We start from the raw sequence: 26,914 nt of genomic DNA on the forward strand, positions 1-26,914 counted from the left end.
TGATATTTTTAACATCTAATAAAGCGACATCGACAGTAGGAAACATGGTTTTTTGTTAAATTACACAGTACTAGGCATTGCAATTTTCTTAGAACTACAGTAGAACCGCGGAAATCCGAAATCCAGGAATCCGAATAAGATTTTGAAGAAAAACATTAATAGAGAAATATTTTTAAAAACCAGTAAAGATTGAAGAATACGAGTATACATAAAATAACTATATATGTACAACTCGTTTAAAAATTATTGAAAATTTAATAATGTATTGTACCTGTATTGCTACTCAAGTAATGTAATATAAGATTGAAATGTAAAAATTTATTTGATTGAAATGTAAAAGGAGCGTACAACGTACTATGTTTGTACTGGATTACAAATTTATCGGCTAATCCGAACTTTTCCAAATCCGAACAGGCCACAGCCCCAAACAGTTCGAATTTCTGGGGTCCACTGTACTAGTATTTAGAAACTTATTCAGATACCAAAATAAATTTGTTGCTCAGTGTTATAAGGGTTTTGCTAATCAAAACTTCTACTATACATAATAATAATAAAACCCTTATCCGCGCCCTAATGGTGCATAGGGCACTGCGTCATATAAACGCAGTGTTATCTTGATCGCTTACACATGAAGGAAAGGTGATCAGCCCTCCGCTTCAAGTACCAGTCCAGGGTAATATTGAATAAATATTACAGTGAAAAAATCACTCATATTTATTCTTACCTCCCTTGGGAATCGAACCCGGGTCCTCCAGAACGGTAGCCGAGCTTGCTGACCATTACACTACGGAGGCGGACAATACATTGTTGTACATAATATACATACATGCTACAACCGAAAATTTATCATAGGTAATGATACGAGTATTTTTTAATTCTCAATCACTTTAAAGAACTTCGATCTTTTTAAAGGGTAATGCCTTTTTTGCAAATTTTCCAAACTATTTTGTTATAATTTTATTTTGAACTGCTCAAAACTTTCGAATGCTTGCCGATAATGGAAGTTGTACTTTTTTTATACAATCGTTTGATATTAAGCGAATCCCCGTATAAATATTAATAAAATTCCTTGAAACATAAGCGTAATAGCTAAAAAGTAGTGTTGAAAATGAAAAATAAATGAAATTTGTTTAAAAAAAATTTGCTAAAAATGTTTTAAATAATTGACTGATTGACTGTTCAAAAAATGAGTCAACTTTAAATAAAATTCACATGTGGTCAGTCAAAACAACATTATTTTGTAAAACCTTGTAACGATATGGAAAAGTTCAGCTCAATTTCAACACGTGAATTTAAATATATTTTTTATAAAACTTTACTTTTTCCGTTACTGCCTCTCCTTCATTAATTAATCAAAACGAAATGGATAAATCGCGTAAATTTTTATCCTTCTTAACCTTTTTAATACCCGTATTCAGAAACCCTGTAAATATTTAATTTAAATAAAAACGAAAATTCCATTTGAAAAAATACTTAATCTGGATCCCTACCCCTTGTTTCTATATAGGCAGAAAAGCAGTGCCTACTCTGCAATGCTCGTATTTCATATACAATAGAATCACGATCAGTGCCTACTAAGCCTTATCCTTACTCAATAAAATCGGGATACAATTTTATATTGTTTCACATTTTCAATAAATTGCGCAACTTAATTTTAAAAAAATGCTCAGCAAGAGCAGATCTGTCACGAAGCCTAGATGCTTCTGTATCAGATCTGGGCATGCGGTGGGACAGCTTTTAATATCCTTACTCAATATTAAATTATGACAGGGATATTGAAAGCTATTAAATGTATATTCACAATAAAACCGGGATACAATTTTGTTTCACATTTTCAATAATTTTCGTGACTAAGTTAAAAAATAAATTGCTTTGCAAGAGAGGTCAGTCGGAAGCCTAGATGCATTTGTATCAAATTTGGGAATGCGGTGGGACAGCTTTCAATATCCTTACCCAACCCTACTCCCTACCCTGATTAAAAACTCTGTGCAAGCCACTGCTTTTATCTTGTATCATACCCTATTTCAGTTAAAATTATTATTTATGAAGTTAACTATTATCGTAATGTATCATTTACGCTTGAAATCTATGTAAACGTGGCCCAACTTAACGAAATTTTTAACGACAATAACATAAATGTAATTTTTGAAAAATTGTATGTCTCGTACGTTTTGCAAGCTTTCGTTCACTTAAAAAACCTTAGTTTGAAAGTAAGTATTTGTTTTTAATGCAAAATATTAAATGTTTTGATAAATATTTTCGGTTTTCGATCAATATTGGACGAATTTATATCATTTTATGTTCAAAATCGGATCTCAAAAAAGCCATTTACTTAGTAAGTCTTTATGTTTAAAAATCAATCGTTAGCAACATTTATAAACGAGTAATAGATCTTTAGATGTGTTATTAAAAATAAATTGTCTTTCTTTAACTCTCATAACCTTTTCTTCCAAAAAATTTTATTATTTTATCTTTTCACTTTATTTATCTTTGGTTATAATATTCATATTTTAACCTTTGATTATTTTCTTAAGAATCTTCCTGAATGTTTGATTATACTTTACAAAGAGTAATCATGTCTGTTTCCTCTAGATGCCTCGGCATGTTATGGTGTACGAGGATTATCTCGTATATGTCAAAAGACAACATGTCTGGCAAGAACTACAATGGATGCCAGAAGGGGACCAAAATTGAATTTTGAGAGAAAACTCTTCAAACAACAAAGAAATTTGATATGGAATGTCACCATTGTCTGAACGGAGGAGGTTTTAGGTATTATTTATAATTTAAAATATCTAGAAATAGAATCAAGAATTGATAAACCTTTTTTCAAAACCGTCTCAAATTCCATTAAAAAAATACCATACATATTATATAAAAACCCCTAATAATTAATTTGAAATAAAAAATTGACGTGTGTTGAAATCGTGCTGATTTTATCGTTTTGGGGATAGTGCCAAACTGACTTTTTTAAACACCCGCATCCAATGGTGCATAGGGCACTGCATCATAAAAACGCAGTGTTATCTTGATCGTTAACACAAGAAGGAAAGGTGATCAGCCCTCCGCAGTCCAAGGTAATATTCAATAAATATTAGAGTGAAAAAATGGGTTATATTCATTTGACCGCCATGGGAATTGATCTCGGGGCCTCCAGAACGGTAGCCGAGCGTGCTGACTATAACACTACGGAGGCGGACAAAAGGATTTTTAGGCATACATAAAAAAAAACATAATAATTTGAAATAAAAAAAATGGTGTGTTGAAATCGTGATGAATTTATCGTTTGAGGAATACGCGAACTAACATTATTTTACAAGAGAAAAATTGATTTTAGGCAACAGAGGAGATTAAAACATTATACTTAGAAATATCACATATTATTATAAAAAAGTTTATACTTTTTTTTCATCTAACTAATATTCTACACATCGTCATGCATCTACGTACATCTATAAACTAACAATATACATATTAAACATGAGAATTTACGAATAATGAAATAAGTTATGAAATTTTTCGATTTTTCTAGATGAACACAGCGTCAAATCAATCACTTTTGTGAAAGAGATTGATATTACAATACTTGCCCATCTCTCCTTCATGGGCCTATATAAATGTGTGTGAGGGTTTGAGGATGGAAGTTTATTGATATAAGTACTTAATTAATTTCGTAAGAACAAATTTAAATACAATTTTTAAAGGGTAACACCACTCTGACATTAATTATTGATTCTATTTATGAAAATAGTTGAGGAGTTTTATTGTTCTGAATATTACCCGAGTGATAATGGAATGGCAATTCACGCTTTTTACATTTGCGTTTTTCTCGAATTAATTTTTATGAACCGGTGGAAACTGTATACCTTGAAGTACCTCATAAAATTCGATGAAGTTTTTTTGAATTTTTTATTATTTAAATACAGTCAATTTTTTAAAACATTTTTAGCAATTTTTTTAAAACAACTTTCATTTATATTTCTTTTTTAATGCTACTTTTAAGCTATTACGCTTGTGTTTCAAGGAATTCTATTAATATTCATACAGGGATTCGTTTAAAATCAAACGATTTCCCTAACTGTGTACAACTTCCATTATCGGCAAGCATTTGACAGTGAGCAGTTCTCCCAATGAACGACTTATGCCATATATCAACAATTAATTTTTTAACTGTATTCAGTTATACGTAATAAATAATACTACAATAATAAAATAAAAATGTGCTAAAAAGTTGTGTGAAAAGAAAAATGTTATCCCCGTTTTTCTTGGAGCCAAAGTGGTGTTAACACCTTAAATAGCTTTATTTTCATTAATTGAAATGGTTCGTCACATTGGGAATAACAATGTTAGTCGATTTTAAAGTTTAAAGTTAATTTGGCAAATTAGCTTTACAATTCAAAAGAAGAAGCTTTAATTTACGTATTCCAATCTGAAATTTGTTTTGACACGTGTTTCGATGCATTCCTCACCATTTTTAATCACCTCATGATCTGGAATACGTCGAAACGTGTCACAATAAATTTTAAGAAATATTGATATTTACCAAGTTAAACTGAAATTAAAAATGGATATAAGTATATTACCACAAAGCGACTGCCGAATGAATTAATGATAAAATGCAGGCTTTAAGTATCGTATCATATTGAACATTTATTTATTTATTATCTTGTACAGAATATATGTGCATTAGCGGGATTATTGCTGAGAAGCAATAATATATGGGGTGACTTATTTATTGAAAATTTAAAATCCAATACTTATATCAGTAAAAAGGGATATTGAGAGAATGTGATCATGCAATCTAAAAAAAATGCTAGGTCAGGTTAGGCTAGGTTCGGTAAGGTAGGGTTACGTTTGGTTTCTAGTGTAGGTAGCTGTGGGTAAGGTTAGGTTGCCTTTGATTACGTTATACTTCATTCACTACGCGAGAATTCACGCTCCTTTGTTTTCAATGTTGGATTTCCTTGTATATAATTGTTCACTCACGTGAAAATTGAATTCATGGTGTTCTGAATTGAATATCGGAACGTTCAGGATTCGTCAGGATGTCGAATTGGGATACCACTTTCGATAACGCTGATATTTCCCGACGCACATGAACGATTGCAACCCAACGTTAAATGAAAGTTATGTTAGGTTAGGTTAGGTTACACATTGTATCAGGGATAAGATTCGTTCGGATATGTTTGGTTTGTGAGGTTAGGTTAGGTTACACATTGTACCAGGGATAAGTTTCGTTCGGTTATGTTTGGTTTGTGGGGTTAGGTTAGGTTACACATTGTATCAGGGATAAGATTCGTTCGGTTATGTTTGGTTTGTGAGGTTAGGTAAGGTTACACATTGTATCAGGGATAAGATTCGTTCGGTTATGTTTGGTTTGTGAGGTTAGGTTAGGTTACACATTGTATTAGGGATAAGATTCGTTCGGTTATGTTTGGTTTGTGAGGTTAGGTTAGGTTACACATTGTACCAGGGATAAGATTCGTTCGGTTATGTTTGGTTTGTGAGGTCAGGTAAGGTTACACATTGTATCAGGGATAAGATTCGTTCGGTTATGTTTGGTTTGTGAGGTCAGGTTATATTTTGAAAGAAGGAGAGGATTCAAAGGTCCGATTTTACATAGCTTTTTTTCATCATTCGTTGATGTCGTATGAGTTTCATAAAGTTTCATACTAACCATACCGCCATGAGTTTCATGAAATCATTCGGAAGTTGATTGGTCACCAATAAACTTACTGTCAAATTTGTGTGTTTTTGTCAATTGTGATAGCGATTTAGTGATTTTTTTATTTTTGGGGCATTCGAGAATTGTCAGACGAGCGTTGATTTGTTTACACTCAATTTCCAATTATGGCAATTCTATCATCGAGGTAAATATACTATTCACAACATTTTATTTGTGTTCAAATACATGTTCACAAATATAGGTTTTCTCCATTTAAGAGTTATTTTTAAATTTTGACATCTGTTGAAGAAAAGATGAAGAAAAATATGAAAGTGAAAGAACTGATAACTGAACCAGCCTTTAATAAATCACAAGCCATGTAATACCCAGACTTCAAGTTGAGATATCAAAAAAAATGAAAAAGTTATCATAATTACTTTTAAAAAAACGTAAAACTTGATTGATATATTTGATTATCGTCTCTAAAAAAAATTCTCTTAGTTTAACTAAAGATCAGGTTAAAATGGTACCAAGAATTTAACGGAAATTTAGAAGGCTTTGTGAAACTAACCCTTAGGATAGGTTAGGTTAGGGCACGCAGGGTAAGGTCAGGTTAGGTTGGAACAACTAAACATAGCTCGGGTATGATGACGCGCGTCATGCATCTAGACACAGACTAGGTTAGTTTTAGTGACAGCTAGAATATGTTCACAGCTCACGTTTCACCTGTGATATCCTTAGTTACTTGCCGACAGTCAAGCAGTCAAAACAAAATCAAAAGCAGTCAGCGTCATTCATGTCTTACTCATTGAACGTACGTCGAACGTGATATATGGTAAGCTGATTGTGTAGTTTGTATACAAACAACCTATTCGTATTCTAAAAAAATAATTATCTCATATAATGTATTTTTTTAATGACATACAATCAGGTGGTAGCTTTTATGAATGGCAAATGTGCATCTTAAAAGATGTTTTAGGAGATTATTCGAAATATATAGATAATATGTTTATTTAAACAAAATTCCAAGATATGTGACATTTTTCACACTTTCGATATAATCATTCAAAACTTACATTAAATGTAAATATGTAGTATTAATAATATTATAGTAAAAAATATATAATATAATATAATAAAACCCTTATCCGCACCCCAATGATGCATAGGGCACTGCGTCATATAAACGCAGTGTTATCTTGATCGTTTACACATGAAGGAAAGGTGATCAGCCCTCCGCTTCAGGTACCAGTCCAGGGTAATAAAATTGAATAAATATTACAGTGCAAAAATCACTTTTATTTATTTTACCCCTATTGGGAATCGAACCCGCGACCTCCAGAACGGTAGCCGAGCGTGCTGACCATTACACTACGGAGGCGGACAAAAAATATACATTTACTTTATTAACTTTTTTTGTTTGAACATATTACGTATCGTAGTATTTTTAATTTTTTAGAATCATTTTGATGTACATAAATAAAAAAAATAACCAAAATTGTTACTTACAAAAGTTGAAAATATATTTACAGTGTAAATCCAACCCTAGTCTAAACTTATTCATACTATTTTGACACTGAGTTTTGACTAAAAAAATATTTTTGAGATTTCAATTTGCAGTACCTATCACTATTAACATTCGGAAAAACTGCATTCATTACTCATTTTAAGACAAAAAATAATGTCAGGTTTTGACAATAAAAGACTCACACAAACACACATTTCACAAACGCCTAACGTTTTCAACGTCGTATCAGTTTAAAAAGCTTTAAAATGTACCATAAAATCATGTACTGAGTAAAAAAAATATGCATTTCTTCCTTTTCTAACATAAAAAAAATTGTGCAGTATTTTACATGGGGCTGTAGTTCTCGAAACTGGTCGTGTTTACATTAACAATCTCAAAAGTGGTTTATCAAGTGTTTTATTTTTTATTGAGAAATCATTTAATTTCGTGTAAAGTAAGGTAAAATAAATTTGAAAACTTCATTGAGTAATATTTGAAACTTAAAAAGTGTTGCAATCAATACGATATCTGTGCGGTAACTTAAAGATTGGGTCAAACCATGCATAGAGTATGCATTGCTAAAACTGTTCACAATAAAGCTCTCATTCAATAAAGCTCTAAAGAAGGGGAAAAACGAGAAATAAAAAATTCGATGCTTTCAAGAGATTTTTTTGTGGCAAATTGATAACTAGAAGTTAAGAAAAAAACGTATTTTTTCAACAAAACACAAACAAGGAATTTCAACGGAATAATAATATTTAAGAATTTTTTTATTTTTTTATTCTTCTTCTTCTTGCATAGGGCAATGCATCTAATTAACATTATGTTAAATCAATTTTTACTTTTATGAAGGCGAGGTGATCAGTCCTGCGCTTCAAGTACCAGTCCAGGGTCATATTTAATAAATATTAGAGTAAAAAATACTTACATTTAATTTGACCCCCCCTGGGAATCGAACCAGGGATATCCAGCTATTTATCCATTTATAAATAGCTTGTTTATACTGAACTTTGTTATTTAATGACTTTATGGATAGTGAAAGCAGATTGTACAACTTCATATAAATAAAAATTTCGCACAAAACCGAGGATACTAAAACTGATGAAATTCCTTGTTGAATTTTTTGTGATAAGCGATATCTAACTGTTATATTTTTTTCTGAATGTACCGACATATTTTTTTTATTTGAGTTGAATTTCAAAGGGAGTTGATTTAGGTATTTTGCATAATAGGGGAAGCGGACGTACTCTGGACAGGGGGGTCGTGGCAACAGGAGGCTGTTGCTGCGAGGACGTCTCCTTCACGTAGATGTTCCAAGTGGCCGTGCTTCTGAAACTCTTGTCGGCGGCGTAGCACCTCCACAAGCACTGGATCAACATGGCTGCCGCTGGAATCTACAGCATAAACCAAAAAAGATGTTGATAACATTTTAAGTGTGTTCAAATCCTTAATCAAAAATCAGGAGTTATAGTACTTTATAATTAATTTTATAACAAGAAATAATTTACAACATTTTGAGTGTGTCCAAATATTTAAATAAGAAATATTTGTGTTTTTATTATTACACAAATATTTCTATTTTATACTATTTCTTTGAGCCTAAGCGGCTCATTATCAGAAATAAGTATCAAATTGTGGTAGAGTGTGTCCGAACCGAGAAACTCTGACTTAAGAGTCCGCGACACTAACCACGGTACCACAACCCGACACAATCAATTTATTAATTTTATTTTAACTTCCCTTGGGAATCGAACCCGGGGCCTCCAGTGTGGTAGCCAAGTGTGCTGACCATTACACTACGCAGGCGGAACATTACTAACATTAAAAAAGTAACCACAAAGTAAATGCTATAAATAATAGTAAAAATATGCATATCATCGAATTAAATTTATATCCTATAAAAAGTATATGCATCCCTCTCTTACCTGTCTGTTGAAATGTTTCTGTCTTTGTTTTTGCTGGACTTTAAGGGCGAATCCGGATCCAAGGATACCCTGAAAGGAAACAAAACATTAGAATATACAATCTGTAATGTGGAAGATGTTGCACGATGGGCAAGAGCAAGAAGACGCCTTTAAAGAGGTCATGTGGGGAGAGCGGGTTCAGGGTTCAGATCAAGTGGTGAGGATAGCAGCAGACGAGGAATAACAGCTAGCAGACACCCAGGAAGACGATGAAGAGATAGCTGGACATCCACCTCTCCGACATCGGATCCGTGATGGCTCATAAGGAACTGTCACGAGAGGTAGTATCATACATGATAAAACTAGTGAAGGACATTGGTAACATAAACCAAGCTAGGACACCAAATACCGAACCTTTTTCTAGTGGAACGAAAGGTCTATTGACGACAGACAACAGTCCCGCTTCTTCTATGAAGTTTTACGTGGATTTCTCCAAGAAACGAGCAAATGCTGAGAAGTTCCTGATTGGCCCATACTAGATAATCCCTGTTCCCAGCACAAACTAAAATAATAAATAAAAATGTTGTTTGAAGAAACGAAAATCCACTTAATGATATGTAAACATGGAGGAGCTGAAGAGGGTTTCGGAAAATAGACTAGAATGGCGAAGGAGATGTCATCTGTTGCTGCAGACAAATCCACAGGATCGGAACAAGAGAGAGAGGGAGAGATCTATAAACTTTGTACATGGAGGAGCTGAAGGGGGTTTCGGAAAATAGACTAGAATGGTGAAGGAGATGTCATCTGTTGCTGCAGATAAATCCACAGGATTGGAACAAGAGAGAGAGGGAGAGATCTATAAACTTTGTACATGGAGGAGCTGAAGGGGGTTTCGGAAAATAGACTAGAATGGCGAAGGAGATGTCATCTGTTGCTGCAGACAAATCCACAGGATCGGAACAAGAGAGAGAGGGAGAGATCTATAAACTTTGTACATGGAGGAGCTGAAGGGGGTTTCGGAAAATAGACTAGAATGGTGATGGAGATGTCATCTGTTGCTGCAGACAAATCCACAGGATTGGAACAAGAGAGAGAGGGAGAGATCTATAAACTTTGTACATGGAGGAGCTGAAGGGGGTTTCGGAAAATAGACTAGAATGGTGAAGGAGATATCATCTGTTGCTGCAGACAAATCCACAGGATTGGAATAAGTGAGAGAGGGAGAGATCTATAAACCTTGTACATGGAGGATCTGAAGAGGGTTTCGGAAAATAGACTAGAATGGCGATGGAGGTGTCATCTGTTGCTGCAGACAAATCCACAGGATTGGAACAAGAGAGAGAGGGAGAGATCTATAAACCTTGTACATGGAGGAGCTGAAGAGGGTTTCGGAAAATAGACTAGAATGGCGATGGAGGTGTCATCTGTTGCTGCAGACCAATCCGCAGGATTGAAACAAGAGAGAGAGAGAGAGAGGAAGAGATCTATAAACCTTGTACATACTGAGCAAGGTAAATAATAAATGCAATTGCAATATAAAAAAAGCGTCTTACGGCTGGCAAGGCGAAGAACGAGATCGCGAAGACGGAGAAGCAGGAGGCGACGATCTTGCCCATCCAGGTCTGCGGTACGGTGTCCCCGTAGCCGATGGTGGTGACCGTGATGACGCCCCACCAGAGCGCGTCCGCGTAGGACCGGAAGTCCGTCTTGCCGTTGGGCCCCACCACGTCCTTCTCCGCCAGGTACACGAAGTACGAAGAGAAGATGAGCCCGAGGAAGCCGATGTACAGAGTTGTTATCAGTTCCTGAAACAAATGGACATTACAAATACAGGTAAAACAAGTGGGTAGATCTAAAATCTTTTAGAAATTTCTTCTTATGTACTAGCTTTATTTCGAGCTCTGTCGTCCAGAAAATCCATTCACAGAGTAAAGTACATAGATAGGTCAATTTTGAGTAAGTCGGGTTGTGGTCCCGTGGTTAGTGTCGCGGACTCTTGAGTCAGAGTTTCTCGGTTCGAACCCACTCTACCACAATTTGATACCTTTTTCTAATAATGCAAAATGATTAAATATAGTATTGTCATGAATATTCAGATGAAATTTCCGTGAATGAGAGTTCCGGGACCTATTTCTTTCAGAAAAAGCTCTGTTGGTAAATATCATTTTTTTTTAATAATGCGGAGAGCATCGAAATACGTGTCACAAAAAATTTTGTGGTATTTACCTAGAATGTTTATTGTAAAACATGGTATTAAAATATTTATTTGATGAATTTCAGGCAAAAATATCAAAAAAGACATTTATGTCTGAAATTTATTGAATTTTACTGAAGTTTACCTGAAAATTATTGTATTTTTTTTTTAATACATTATTGTAAATTATCTGATTTTTACAATTAATATGTAGATACATCAATACATTGTAATTTCTAGGCGAATTCTGTATAATTTCCTCGTAATAATTATGCACATATACATATCTCTTAGATAAACCGTCAGCACTTGAGGGCAAATATCTAAGAGCAAAAAAAAAAGACAATTTTCGACCCTGAGCAAAAATATCTGACCGGGCCTAAACGGATACCGCCGGAATCGGATGACGTTTATAACAATAGTTGAGATATTAAGTACTTAATTGGTGTTTTGCCGACAACATTGAGAAAGTATAAACTGTATGGTTGAAATTGCATGTACCTACAACATTCATGCTTTGAAAAGTCAGTACGCTCAGCACTTCATCACAACAAAGAACTTTTTTTTAGTTAATGAATTTCATGTTTGTTTCAGGGATTTTTATGATATTAAAAACATTTTGAGTGTGTCCAAATACTTGTTCACAAATCTGGATTATCTCCAATTATAGGAGTTAATTTTCATATTATTCATAGGCTGGTTCAAGTGATCACTTTACACACGCGTAACATTCACCAATTCTACCCATTTTTGTAGATGTGTTTGAGATTTTGAGTAGTGTGGTTGTCAATAATGGGTAGAATTGGTGAATGTTACACGCGTGTAAAGTGATCACTTAAACCAGCCTATGACGGTCATCAGCTCCGTAAATGCCTATACTTTCATATTCTTCTTCATCTTTGATGTAAAAAATAATATTTTTGTGATAGTTGACATATTTTGTATGTTTTATGTTTACTATGGACAATGCTTAGTAAAAATTACGAGGTGCTGAATGTCATATCAATTCTAGAGCAGGCCAGTTTAAAACAAACCCTCGAATCATTTTAGATCGATGCCGCCGGGATGGGATTATTTGTAATGTATTGTCGCTGGAGGAAGCTCACCTGGCGATGGATGAACACCACGGAGCCCAGCAGTCTCCACGTGCCGCCCTGCCGGTCCACGTGCAGCATCCTCAGGATCTGCAGGAAGCGGATGCCCCGGATGGCGCTGGTGGCGAACACCTGGCCGTTGGAGCCGACCGACAACACCACCATGGATGCCACCACGACGATCAGATCTGACAACAAAAACAATCATTTAGTATCTTATATTTTTTGTTCTGAATATTCAAATACTGCGGAACCTCTCATAGCGAGCATAATTAGTTCCAGTTAAGCGAAGCATTCGTTATGCGAAAATTCGCTAGTAAGGGATCAACTTTTTCACATTTTTTGCTCGTTACGCGAGTTACTCCTTATGAGAAGTGCTCGTTATGAGAGGTGGTCGTTATGATTCACAAATCTGGATTATTTACGATTATAGGAGTTATTTTTCATATTATTTTTTAACACCTCAACAATAGATGAAGAAGAATATTGAAGTCTGGGCATTTATTTTAACCAGCCTATTATTGTCGTAAGCCCCGTTAACACCCAGACTTTCATATTCTTCTTCATCTATGTTGATATGTTAAAAATAATTTTTGAATAAATTAAATTAAATTGAATTGAATACCCATGCTCGCACTAGCTTGTGTATTTTGGACTCTGTTACTAGTGTAATATCTTGAGTCGGGTTACATAAGGCTGTAAAATATTACTCAGCTCTCAACCACATAGTTTACATATTGTGTGAAACTAACCGCAATACTCACAAAAACGCATTAAATTTGAGGAAACGTATATACAAATGAAGAACATGTTATTAACCTTTCCCTTATGGTACTAAAAACTTACTCGTGCAGCGGTGATATGTATTTTGTACATCGGAAAAATGTGAATATTCCTAAATGTTGCTTTTACCATAGTTGAAGTTAAAATGTAACAATTTTGTAATATTAGCGATGGTAAGTATCGAATGCTGGGAACAAAGTGAATGGTGCACTGAAATCAGTTATAGCAAATAAAAACCTATCAGGGGAAGCTAAACTGGCAGTGCACAACTGAGTCATGGTACCAAGTCTAATGTATGGAAGTGAAACATGGAGTTGGCAAAAGAAGGATGAAAGTAGACTGAATGCAGTCGAAATGCGATCTCTCAGAAGAATGTACGTCAAAACGATGTATGATAGATGTGCGAATAGTGAAATAAGGAAGGAATGCAAAGCTGAGATAAACATTATCGATAAAATTAAGAAAGGTGTGTTGAGATGGTTTGGACATGTAGAACGAATGAGTGAGGCTTTCCTCACTCATTTTTGTTTTACCGTTCTTTAACGGTAAAACAAATTTATGAGGCGAATGTTAGCGGGAAAAGAAGCAGAGGAAGACCGAGAAAAACATGGCACGATCAGGTATGCCAAATACTTGAAAGTGGTCAGGTAAGGAGTCGTAACAATCGGCGGGTATGTATGAGGAGATGCATGAACGTGGAAGAGGCGAAGAATGTTTGCAAGGACAGAGTGGTGTGGCGCTCTATTCTCTCTGCCTACCCCTGCGGGGAAGCGGCGTGATGGTTAGTTAGTTAGTTTTAGTAAGTATCTAAAAACGAGAAAAAAATACATTGCAAGTAGCCGCAACGGCCAGCGTAGCGACACGACCGCCGCGTAAGACGATTTAGCGACTGGCGCAGTAAACACGCTACGACATGCGCGTATACGCAAAGCCGTCCACGCATGCATTGAAAAACGTTTGTGTATTGGTGATTTTATCCCCGATTTTTTTACAAATTATTTATTTCCTTTGCTACAAATGAATAACTTTTTACCATAATAGTTTTACGTACGGAGGAATACAAAAATTGTGAGCCCATATCTATTATGTTTTATATTGATATCCTCATTTTAAAAGTCGAGTTGTAGTAAATACATATCACCGGGAGGGAGAGGTTCAGAATACCGAAGATATCGCTCACTCCTTTCAAGAACGTCATAAATCAAATAACTTGATTTTTCAGGATAACGTTTTTAATGATTGAAAATATAAAGTAATGTATTAAAAATAAATATCAAGCCACTTATTGAACTTTTTACTGTGCAACAGATCTTTTTAGACAAAACCTTTTCTCCATTTGAAAAATATTTAGTACATTTAAAAAAATAATTAAACTATACCTTTTCTTCAAAATACAAAAACAACACTTTCTGCTCTGTAGCAGGTAAATATTAAGTTAAAAATATGCCTTTTTTGTTGGGATATAGGTACGTTTTCTGGGCATTTCGAAAACATGCACAACTGAAAATTGACAATTTTTTATTTATGACGTTCTTGAAAGGAGTGAGCGATATATGAAGGTCGTATCTGCAATAACTTTTACCGTGAGATGATGCAACTCGGAGTACATACGCATGTATCCTATAATTTCCTGTTTATCGTTCAAGATCAACTGCATTATTTATTGCAAGAATATATTTATAATCGCTTATAATACTGCTAGGCCGGGCGCCAGGTCAAAGGTCATATTCAATTTTAAGGTGTCTTGACTTCATATGAAACATGTGTCATTCATCCCTTTATATGACATAAGACGGAAGTCAGAGCAACCCAGGGCTTACGACCTGGAATTCGGCTGGCTTAAGCGATCACTTTATACACTTGTGTAACGTTCACCAATGGGCAGAATAGTGTAACTGTACCTGTTTGTCACATTATTTTTGACATCTCAATGAACATGTAAAATAATATGTAAGTATGGGCATTTACGGAGCTTACGTCCGTCATAGGCTGGTTTAAGTAATTACTTTACACACGTGCAACATTCACCAATTCTACAAATGATTGACTGCCACACTACTCAAATTCTTAGAAGTTCTATACATATGAATCAATTTCGAAACATTGTGCTTGAATCACTAGAATTTCACTAGAGTCATCTATTGTGAGATGAAAGAAGCTTTTTATTGAGCAGAAACTCTTTCAATTGTGTGTTGAGGTCTGAATAGAGTAGACGCACTCAAAATATTGTTTATCACATCATCCCCTCCTCTGTTTTCCTCTCCCTCTCTTCCCTCAACACCTTGCTCAGAGCCTATTTCCTTGTTTTCCTTACCTACATAGATTTTACAGTTACATAAGTATAAAATATTAAATGATATCGCTAGTCCGTTATTGATTGGCTGTAAGGTATTGTTTCTTATCAATATATCTATTAACCGCCCTACACATACGAACGTACGTGATACGCGCGGTTTTTCTTCACCATTCCGCGCTAACCCGTATGACCTACACGCACGAGAAAAGATATCCGTTCCAAAAATATTTAACGCATACCGGATACACTGACAAATTTTTGTCAGGTTGTGATAATAAACGTTGTGATTTTTTTTGCTTATTTTTTAAAAATATCCCTGAAAATAACACGAAGGTAGGGCGATTAAGTACTAACATTGGCCAGGAATCGTTATTACTTCAATATCTATTGTCTCTTATAATTTGTTTCAAAGTTTTTTTTTGTAATTTTTACTATTTATTGTAGTAAAACTGAACGTTAACTTATTTTTTTTATTTATTTTAAAACGAAACGACTGTCTTTTACAAAAAATTAACAGTATGAATATAATAAAAAATAAATACATAGCTTTATTCCACTTTTATTTTAGTTACCAGTGACCAGGTTTTGTTGTTGTCTGGGAGGCTAGCCAAAATTTTATGTTTTACTTATATATATATATGTGTGTATATATATATATATATATATATATATATATATATATATATATATATATATATATATATATATATATATATATATGTATATATTTACGGCTGGTTTAAACACGTGTGATCACTTAAACCAGCATATGACGGTCGTCAGCCCGCAAATGCCCAGACTTCCATATTCTTCTTCATCTTTGATGAGATGTAAAAAAATAATATGGAATTCAATATGATAATATTTATATTATTTACATCAGATATTGGAATTTATATTATTTATTACATCAGACATTGGAAATTTCACCCTACGGATGAAATGTCAATTGAAAGGTGTCTTAACTTGAGATGAAATATGTATCGTTTTCTCTTTATATGAAAGAAGATGGAAGTCTGAGCATCCCAGGAGTTTCAGTCAAATTGATAGTGATAGTTAATAACAATCCAGTATCTAATTTATTTATATTTTAAAAGAGAAATATTTGTGTTTTTATTATTTACACAAATATTTCATAATTAAAATAAAACTTAGTTTTGAAATCACTATAAATATTTTATTATAACTTAATTATAATGTTTATCGGTTTTGAAGCTAACCGCTTCTTTATCAAGGTATTAATCAGTCTTGATATAATTAAGTTATAATAAAATATTTATAGTGATTTTATAACAAAGTTACATTTTAATTATAAAATGTAAAATCACCAAGTTAGTGCTTCATATATAAATTATACAAATATTTCAATTTCATACTATTTCTATGAGCCTAAGCGGCTCATTATTAGAAATAGGTTTCAAATTGAGGTAGAGTGGATTCGAACCGAGAAACTCTGACTTAAGAGTCCGCGACACTAACCACGGGACCACAACCCGACACATGTAATAAATCATATTAATCGAACCTTATAAGCAGTCGTGATAAAGAAAACATAATTTTAGTGTATACTTAGTAATACTTAAAATTAAAGCTCTATACATTTAAATCTTGAAAGAAAAAACTATTATATCTTTTATTATATAACATTAAACCACGAGTGTAAGTCCCTCTCCAAGCACAAGAGCACAGTTTCTTTTATGGAGAGGCACAGCGAATCGAAATATAAAAGTTCTTCATATGTATAAATGTTTCAAATGTATTATGTTATAAATAAAAATGTAAATATATTAAATGAAAAAAAAGTGATTTTTTTTTCTACGCATTCGCGTTTCCGCAATAAATAATAACTTATTATTATAGAAGGTGATACGATAAACACCATAATTGTTGTTACTTTGTAAGACTCGAAGTATTATGCATCACGTAATTATTTTTCAATGAATAGCATGTATCTAGACGACGTGCCTTAACCCGTCAGTTTCCGATGACACCTAGAGCAGTGTTCCGCAAACTTTTTTCTATTCAAGGTACACCTACCAAATTAAGAAATTTCACAGGCGCATATTTACCACATTATGGTAACATACATACATATTCTGTTTAATGCAAAATGTGAGCCTACTTATTATTATTTTCACAAAACTAGACTTTTTTCCGCGGCACACCAACTATTCACTACGGTACAGCAGTGTGCCGCGGCACACACGCGGTGGAATACTGACCTAGAGCATTGTTTCGCCGCGTGTGTGCCGCGGCACACTGGTGTACCGTGGTGATCAGTTGGTGTGCCGCGGAAAAAAGTCTACTTTTGTGAAAAAAACACAATTGCTTCGAATTTCGATTGCCTGTGCTCAGTTCAGTAGGCTCACATTTCGCATTAAACATAATATGTTAAATATGTTACCATAATATAGTAAATATGCACCTCTGAAATTTCTTCATTTGGCAGGTATACCTTGAATAGAAAAAGTTTGCTGAACATTGACCTAGACCACAAAATTGGTTTTTGATGATTTATTAAACACTTCTTTCAACCTATATAAATCCTAAGTATGTACTTTGACTGACATCCCTAGTGTATGTCGGACCTCGGCCCTTAGTGCATGTTTGTTCTGCAATTCCTGGTGCATGTTGGTCCTCGGGTTCACCAAAATAGCATGTAATCAATATTTTATGTAGTTATAAGTGTACGAAAATTGCTATGGTAATGACGTGTAGTATTGTTTGCATTCTGTTGTAGTGATTGTCCTGACGAAGAGACGGGCACGTCTCGAAACCGGTAAACAAAAATCTCGGTAAGTGGTTATATACTAATATTACTAATATTTTTGTAAAAAAAATGTAATCGTAAAAATGTCTAATCACAATGTAAATGCTTTAAATATCTCATTAATTGATTCGGCAGTCACTTTGTGGTAAAATCTATCCATTTTTAATTAATGTTTTACTTAGTAAATACCACTATTTCTAGTGGAAATAGTGGTATTTACTAAGTAAAACATTAATTAAAAATGCTTTAAATATCAATAATGTTGTGAATATCGTTTTTACTGTTCTCAAACAACTTGTTAGTCTCTCTTGAGCATTAAAAATAAATTTAATAAAATTATACCACTTTTTTATTATTGGTACACTTTAACCTACCGGTTTCAACAAGAGCCTTGTCATCATCAGGGTCAATTAAATTCTAAAACATTAAAATACTTTCAGTTAATTACATTCCCTTACCAAAAACTTCCACACACTCCGTACACCATATGAAAATATCGTAGTCATACAGGAGAAAGTGACTAAGTGCATTTTTTACAAAAACGTGATCATTGACTATTTGACATCGTACTAGCTTAATATTGCCCTGAAAAAAATCCCTAAGGATTTTAAACTTGGAAGTATAATATATTGATTTGTTAAAAATGACTAACTGTTTTGATGTTTATTTTCTTGCCAAGCCAAAGTGAATTAAATGGCCCTCCTGAACATTTTACGTTTTGGTAGTTGGTCACTTTCTCCTGTATGATTACGATATGTGTATAGAGTACACATATTTTCGTATAGTGTATTTTTTGGTAAAGGAATGTAATTAACTGTAAGTACTTTAATGTTTTAGAATTTAATAAACCCTGATGATGACAATGTTCTTGTCGAAACCGGTAGGTTAAAGTGTAATAATAATAATCAAAAAATGGTTAAAACAAAGTTGTTTCATTTTATAAAGTTTTTTTTTATTTGCCACAAAGTATCTGCAAAAAACATTCAAGAAATTAAAAATTAATATTTAAAAAATATTTGATTTGAAAGGGAGCTGACGGGTTAACTCATATATTTCTTTACTCTTTGGATATTTATATATCTGTCTGTACTTTGCGCACTGTGTTATAAGTTAAACTTAACGATGGCGTGAACATGCAAAAACGCAACAATACGCCAAGTGAATTCAGAATACCGACAAGTTTTGTTATCATATTTAAATTATTGTCATTTAGAACTGTCGAATAGACCATAAAGTAAAAAAAGATGAGATTTTTCAGTGGAGTATGTCATAGTAATGCGAGACTCGATGGAAAGGCATCCCTAATTACGGGATGTAATTCTGGAATCGGGATGGAAACAGCAAAAGACTTCTATAAAAGAGGTATGTTGAAGTGTTAATTATTTTTATTTTTAAATATTTTTCTTCTATGCGCATCGCATTAGGTTCCTTAACGTCATATCACTTGAGAGTTATTGTCCTTGTCTTGGGCAGCTCTAAACAGTCCTGATCCCCATCCAATCTAGTATATTCCGGAGCCAGGAGATCTGTCTTCTGCCCGCACTCATGCCAATATTTTTTTGTTAAGTTTTATTTAATTTATTTAGTTTTATTTTTATACATTTCATATCATCATCTGATCCCAATGGTGCATAGAACACCGCATTGCGTCGACCTGATGAAAATTTGATCATTTGTTGTTAAAGTCAAGATGATCCTTTAGTTCTTTGTATTTTTTTAAAACCCTTATCCGCACCCGATGGTGCATAGGGCACTGCATAATATAAACGCAGTGTTATCTTGATTGTTAACACATGAAAGAAAGGTGATCAGCCCTCCGCTTCAGGTACCAGTCCAGGGTAATATTGAACAAATATCAGAGTGAAAAAATCAGTTATATTTATTTGATCCCCCTAGGAATCAAAACCTGGGACCTCCAGTACGGTAGCCCGGTAGCCAGAGGAGTTTTACGTGGTTTCCTCCCAGCAATGAGCAAATGCAGAGAAGTTTCTATTTGACCCACACTAGATGATCCCTCCTGTTCCCAACACAGATTCAAATAAAAACATATTTAATTAGCTAGAAGAAACAAAAATCCACTAAATGATCTATAAACCTTGTACATAATAAGCAAGGTAAATAATAAATGCAATTCCCATCTAAAAAAAAAAAAAAAAAATTACGGTAGCCCAGCGTGCTGACCATTACACTACGGAGGCGGAGTCGGCTTTTTTGTTTTTTGGAATGGAATATATTTTAAAAGATACGTGTACTTAACTAAAGCAGCTTAGGATGGAGGAGATGAGTGCTGTGTGAAAAAGGAAAAAAGGATGAATAGAGCCAAGAAAAGGAAAAAAGAAATGACTATGGCATTTAGGGTTGCATACATGTACTCGTACTAGCATATGTAAGTTTGATGATGCTCATGTGTACGAGCATTTATTTATTGATTTGGCGTTTAATTTGTAGAGCATCATTCTAATTTATGCATTAATTTTAAATCAAACACAGATTTTTTGAGTCTACAAAGTTGTATTTTATTAACAAAAACACATAAAAAAATAATATTGTGACAATTGTTTCGCCGTGTTAGGACATTATCAAACGAATGCGAAGATCAAATGGACTACGCTCTCTATGTAGCTATACAATTCTAAGTGACAGTTTTAACATGTGCAGCAATAATTTATGGGAGACAACAATATCTAATGGGGGATGTAGGTTTTTTTATTTGTTTTAGCTAATAAAATACAACTTAGTAGACTCGAAATTCTGTGTTTGATTTGAAATTAAAACATGGTCATTTGTATTAATCCCTTTTTTTAAAAAGTAATTACCATCAAAACATCTATTTTTACAGCCTTGTCTGCGGGTAGGATTTTAAGGATAGTGAAGGATAGTGATGATAAAAGTGGAATATAGTAATTGAAGAAAGACTTTTCTTAAATTCATTTTACAATTGGCGGGAATCGAACCCGCAATGCCAATTTCACAGTCGAGCATCTAAACACTACGCTACGGTAATATCTTAATGACTTTCTCATGCTTGTACTCATGATATTTATACTTTCTGAAAAATATAACATAATGTATTAAAAATAAATATCAAGGCACTTATTGAACTTTTTACTATGCAACAGATCTTTTTAGATAAAACCTCACTGTTTTTTTTTCCATTTGAAAAATATTTAGTTTATTTTAAAAAATATATTAAACAATACCTTTTCTTCAAAATGCAAAACCAACATTTTCTGCCCTGTAGCGGGTAAATATTAAGTTAAAAATATGCCTCTTTTGCTGGGATATAGTACATTTTCTGGGCATTCCGAAAACATGCACAACTGAAAATTGACGATTTTTGATTTATGACGTTCTTGAAAGGAGTGAGTTATTTGTCTTTAATTTAAATTATAAATTTTAACAAGGTCCGAAAAACAGTTTTAATAAAAATACCGAAGTTCTTCTTTGTTTTCACTAACATAGTTTTCTTTTTGTTTTTGTAGGAGCAAGCGTTTTCATGGCTTGCCGAGACATTTCAAAGGCTAAAACGGTCGCGGAAGAGATCGAATCAATGTGCAAGAACGATAGAAATGTAGGCAAACTGTCAATTGTCCAAGTTGATCTAAGTTCCTTGAAGTCTGTAAGAAGCTGCGCTGAAAAAATCTTGGAAACGGAAAGCAAACTTGACATCCTCGTGAACAACGCTGGTGTAGCAGGAGTCAACGATCTGACTGAAGAGGGATATGATAAAACGTTCTGCACCAACTACTTGGGACATTTCCTTCTGACCATGCTACTGCTTCCTTTGCTGCAGAAATCCAAAGCAGCAAGAATTGTGAATGTCTCGTCAATTCTGCATCGCGGTAAGCATTTTTAAATTGGAATATTATGTTCTAAATATGATTAATATTTAAAGCATTTACTTTGTGGTTAGTCATTTTTACTTATTTATTTTTTTACAAAAATGTTAATAATATTAGTATATAACCACTCACCGAGATTTTTATGTCTACCGGTTTCGAGACGTACCCGTCTCTTCGTCAGGACAATCACTAACACAGCATGCAAACAATACTACCTTTCACCACCGTAGCACCATTTACAAAATTAAAAAACTACACAAAATTTCTAACACATGTGATTTTTGGTCGACTCGAAGACCAACATGTACTATAGTTTTCAATACAGACATGCGTTACGAGCCGAGGTTAAACATACAATGTATCTTTACCCTCGTATTTTTATTTATAAATAAATTAATAATAAATTATTTATTTTTCTATGTTTAGCCTCGGCTCGTAACGCATGTCTGTAAAAATCATTACTATTTAGTAAAATTCAAATCAATAAAGTTAAAAAAACTAGTACAAATAGCATTAATTGTCATGAATTTATTTTTTTATTATATCAGGTACTGGATTAGACTTGATATAATAAATAATAAAACGCTGCTCGCTGATAGTGTGTGAAGGAGACGTGTATTAACCAGTGCTTACTATTTGTTATTTTATGTTATAAGATTTTTTGTTTCTCTAATAGTGTATTTAAAAGTGTATTTTTAATATATTATTAAATTAAAACCAATATTTTTAGCTTTTCCACTTTATTTTTATTTGACCAACGACCGGATTTCGTCGTTACCGACATCATCAGATAGACAGTGGATAATATAAATCTATTAAAAAGTGTATTTTCATATTAGATACTGTATACATGTATTATGTTAAAGACATTAGCCGTTCAATAAATAAATAAATAATTATAATATAATTTAAACGTAACTTCGTTTTAAAGTCACTATAAATTAAATAATAAATTAAAACAAAGTTACATTTTAATTATAAAATGGAAAATCATAAAGTTAGTGCTTCAAATATAAATTATAAATAAATAATTAGTAAAAAATCGTATTATTTTTTTCATTACTATCAGCTCATAAGTGGGATAGATTCTGGTATTTGTCAACAAATGGTCACAGAATATAGCAATTTTGTTTTATTTTACAGTTGGCAGAAGAAACATGGATGACTTCGATTTCAATAAGACGTTTGGATGGTACACTGCATTATCATCATATGGGCAGAGTAAATTGGCCTTGGTGATGTTCACGAAAGAGTTGTCTTCGAGATTACGAGTGAGTAATCATTATATCCTTAAAAGGAGAAGATGGACTAACTGAAACTAATCTGCTTTACTGCCTACACTGGAGTACTTCTAGAAACTTGGTGGTGGTTATAAAAACTAGATAATTTTTTAGATTGGGAGTCACAGGGACAATAAAGCCATTAGATGTGAATTTACAATCGGGTAACAATTTTGTTTCAAATTTTCTGTAATTTTCGCAACTTAGTTTAAAAAATGTTTTGCAAGAGAAGTCTGTCAGAAAGCCTAGATGCATCTATATCAAATCCGGAAGTAATACTGACTTGGTAGGAAGTAAAAGAAATGGCACGAGATCGAGTGGCTTAGAGATATCTTCTAGTAGCTATTTGGTCCACATAGGGAGCGAACACGGATGAAAAGCATTGAAAGCTGTCCCACCGCATTTCCAGATCTGATACAGAAGCATCTAGGCTTCTTGACAGACCTTCTCTTGCAATTTAAAAAAAACTCAATTGTGTAATTATTTGAAAACGTGAAACAAAATTGCATCCCGATTTTACTGTAAATGATAGGGTAGAACATTATTTTAACAGAAGAAGGATTCCATCCTATTTAGGGATATTACCAGGAAAAAGATAGGTCAGGATGAAATGAATTTTGAGACGCTGATATTGAGATAGATAATTACTGTTATGAATTATTTAAGCATCTGCGACATTACTATTTATCATTAGAATCTTTACTGTCCATTAAACCTCTTCCCTTAGTTTTCCCCTCTACCTCCTTCCCTAAACTGCCTTTTTTCTTTGCCTTCCGTATTATCATCAATTTGTAATATATTTTTTTTTAATTTTCGAGTACTATCTACCATCCGATTGCAAACAGCTACATAAAGTATCAAACGTTTTTGATCAATATCACTACTTTGTTTTTGGTTGGTTGGAAGATATTTGCTTTTTAGCAATAAGCCCGCCAATGTACATATTTATTTTCTGTACATGAAGTTTAAATAAATAAATTATTCAACCATCTTTGACTACTTCATTTTCTATATACATAGGTATATCAAATAAAATCCCCCAAGCGTGATTCCTGACAATACTGTTTTTCCAGGTTCATGGGATTCAGAACCTCAACGTATACAGTCTCCATCCGGGGCTTGTGAAGACGAGTATCGGGAGGAACCTGGACTCGATGTTCTACGGAGCAAAATGGGTGTGGAACAGTGTATTAGGATTGTTCTTCAAGTCGGCGGAGTCTGGCGCTCAGACGATAGTTTACTGTTCGGTTGATGAGAAATGCTCCGAGGAATCCGGATTTTACTACAGGTATAGTAATATTGATACCACAAGTACATTAAGATTGGTTTGATAGATACTACAAGTACAGTAAGATTGATTCTATTATACAGGTACAATATGATTGATTTTATGGATACTAGTAAAGGTAAAAAATATATTTTTATAGATTTGATGTTTAATTCGTAGAACTCCATTTTATTTTATATACGAAATATATTTTATTGTTAAAAAACACATAAAAATTCATTTTGTGCCAATTGTTTCGCCTAGTTTTGACATTCGTTCGAAAAATCATTCGTTCAAAAAACTAAGCGAAAAAATTGTCACAAAAATGATTTTTTATATGTTTTTTAACAATAAAATACAAGCTAGACATAAAAATCAGTAATTGATTTTAACATTTTATTTGTAAAGAAATATTGATTGAATATCATATCGTTTCACTTGCTATAGTTTATTTAATGGGGTCTTTAAAAACACAAAAAAATCACCTTTATTTTTTTACACCTCATAAAGTCGGGCTGTAGTCCCAATGGTTAGCATCGCTGACTCTTGAGTCAGAATTTCTGGGTTTGTTATTCTAATACAACTTGACTCCATTTGTTTATAACTTGCCGCTAAGGCCTATGAAAAAATTATAAAATTTAAATATCAATTTGCATAATAAAGACATTACTATTTTTATTTTTAATAAATAAAAAAAACTTTCCCGTAATAACATTTTTACTAAATTTGACTTTTTATTTAACATGGACATTACGTTACTTGAAAATTTTCTCTTAAAAGAGGTCTCGCTCATATCCATGCTCTGATCCATACTCCACTGTATTGGATTTTTCTTATTCTTTTTTCTTCTTCTATATCTTCACAAAAAGCCTCATGGACGTCAATGTGCTAAGTATATATATTTTTAAATGGTGCTGATAATATTGTAACATTGGTGTTATATTCTGTTTTGCAGTGATTGCGAACGGGTGACTTCAAGTTCAATATCTCGAAATGAAGAACTTTGCCAAAAGCTCTGGAATAACTCTTGCCAAATGGTCGGACTTTCAACACAGTTACCAATATGATTAAAATAATATTACATTAAAAGACATATCGCTCACTCCTTTCAACAACGTCATAAATAAATAAAAGATAACTAGATTTTTCAGGAGATCTTTTTTATAATAATTAAATATAATAATTTATAGAAAAATTTTATATTTTATATTTTAGTTATTATACAGACCTGAATGATGGAAGTTTAACTTCTGAAACATGTAGTCTTTAATAAAAACTTAAGTGGTAAAAAACAAAGTGTTTTCTTTAATTATTGTAACATGTCTTACCACAAAGTTAATACAGAAACAATAAATAAAAGATCTTTTTTATAGTTTAAGAATATTATAAAATACATAAAAAATAAATATCAAGCCACTTATTGATCTTTTTACTGTGCAACAGATCTTTTTACGTAAAACCTTTTTTCCCCATTTGAAAAATATTAAGTTTATTATAAAAAATAATTGAACAATACATTTTCTTCAAAATGCAAAAACAACACTTTCTGCCCTGTAACGGGTAAATATTAACTTAAAATATGCCGCTTTTGCTGGGATATAGTACATTTTCTGGGCATTCCAACAACTGAAAATTGACGGTTTTTTTCTATTTATGACGTTGTTGAAAGGAATGAGCGATATGTCTTTATTAGATTAAGTTTTGTACTGACATTTCTTGTTGGAACAGTATTTTATATAATATATAGTTTTTCTCCACAATTTTATTTGACCAGCTACCAGTTTTCGTCGTAATCGATATCATCAGACTGTCCACATCTTTATTATGTCGCACCTCTGTCAAAATCACAGGTTCTCAAACTATGTAGTTTTTTAAATGCTTTTTTAGGCCTTTATACAATTTATAGGCTGGTTTAAGCCACTTTATACACGTGCAACATTTAACAACCATTCTACTCATGATTGAAAATCATAGTCCTCAAAATGTATCTAAGTATCGTATCTAATCAAAAGTATCTAATGTATCATTATCGGATTATTTTATACACTGGGAGACGCCTAAAAATACGAGTTTTGATTCTTATGACACTTATAATTTGACCAGTTACTTTGATAACAACATTTTGGGTACCTACCGTAGAACGGGACTACTTGAACTTTGATGTGTTACTTGAGCCCAGTACAAAAAAATATTTCGATCGTGGTATTGATCGAAGTATCGTGACAATAAGTGTCACCTGTCAGGGAAACAATGAACCATGTCGATACGTTCATTATTGTAGACCAAATACAGATTTAAATCTTTTTTGTACT

The 26,914-nt window shown here is 33.2% G+C and overlaps 2 protein-coding genes across 2 annotated transcripts in view; one reads left to right on the forward strand and one right to left on the reverse strand.

Annotated features, from left to right (window-relative positions):
• LOC148301015 (potassium voltage-gated channel subfamily KQT member 1-like) overlaps positions 1–26,914 on the reverse strand; it is a 140,627-nt gene that overhangs the window by 6,334 nt on the left and 107,379 nt on the right. Inside the window, exons 5-8 of the mRNA XM_088273926.1 lie at positions 12,377–12,552; positions 10,630–10,881; positions 9,098–9,166; positions 8,420–8,566 (exon numbers count right to left, since the gene is read on the reverse strand). Coding sequence (XP_088130052.1) covers positions 8,420–8,566; positions 9,098–9,166; positions 10,630–10,881; positions 12,377–12,552 — 644 coding nt within the window. The remainder of the gene's footprint in view (positions 1–8,419; positions 8,567–9,097; positions 9,167–10,629; positions 10,882–12,376; positions 12,553–26,914) is intronic.
• On the forward strand, positions 19,349–25,669 carry LOC148301016 (retinol dehydrogenase 12-like). Its single transcript, XM_088273928.1, has 5 exons — positions 19,349–19,575; positions 21,696–22,055; positions 23,199–23,326; positions 24,409–24,623; positions 25,558–25,669. The coding sequence occupies exons 1-5, from the start codon at positions 19,458–19,460 to the stop codon at positions 25,667–25,669; spliced, it is 933 nt and encodes a 310-aa protein (XP_088130054.1). The 5' UTR covers positions 19,349–19,457.

The sequence above is a fragment of the Brachycentrus maculatus genome, unplaced genomic scaffold (assembly GCF_059751285.1).
Source record: "Brachycentrus maculatus isolate JH-2025_06_01 unplaced genomic scaffold, ASM5975128v1 h1tg000620l, whole genome shotgun sequence".
NCBI lineage: Eukaryota > Metazoa > Arthropoda > Insecta > Trichoptera > Brachycentridae > Brachycentrus > Brachycentrus maculatus.

What these genes read in the sequence shown, in the direction of transcription:
- LOC148301016 (XM_088273928.1), top strand. Translation starts at nt 19,458, where the DNA reads ATGAGATTTTTCAGTGGAGTATGTCATAGTAATGCGAGACTCGATGGA. An exon ending in AAAAGACTTCTATAAAAGAG is followed by an intron (nt 19,576 to 21,695) that starts GTATGTTGAAGT and finishes TTGTTTTTGTAG; the next exon opens with GAGCAAGCGTTTTCATGGCT. An exon ending in CTCGTCAATTCTGCATCGCG is followed by an intron (nt 22,056 to 23,198) that starts GTAAGCATTTTT and finishes TTTATTTTACAG; the next exon opens with TTGGCAGAAGAAACATGGAT.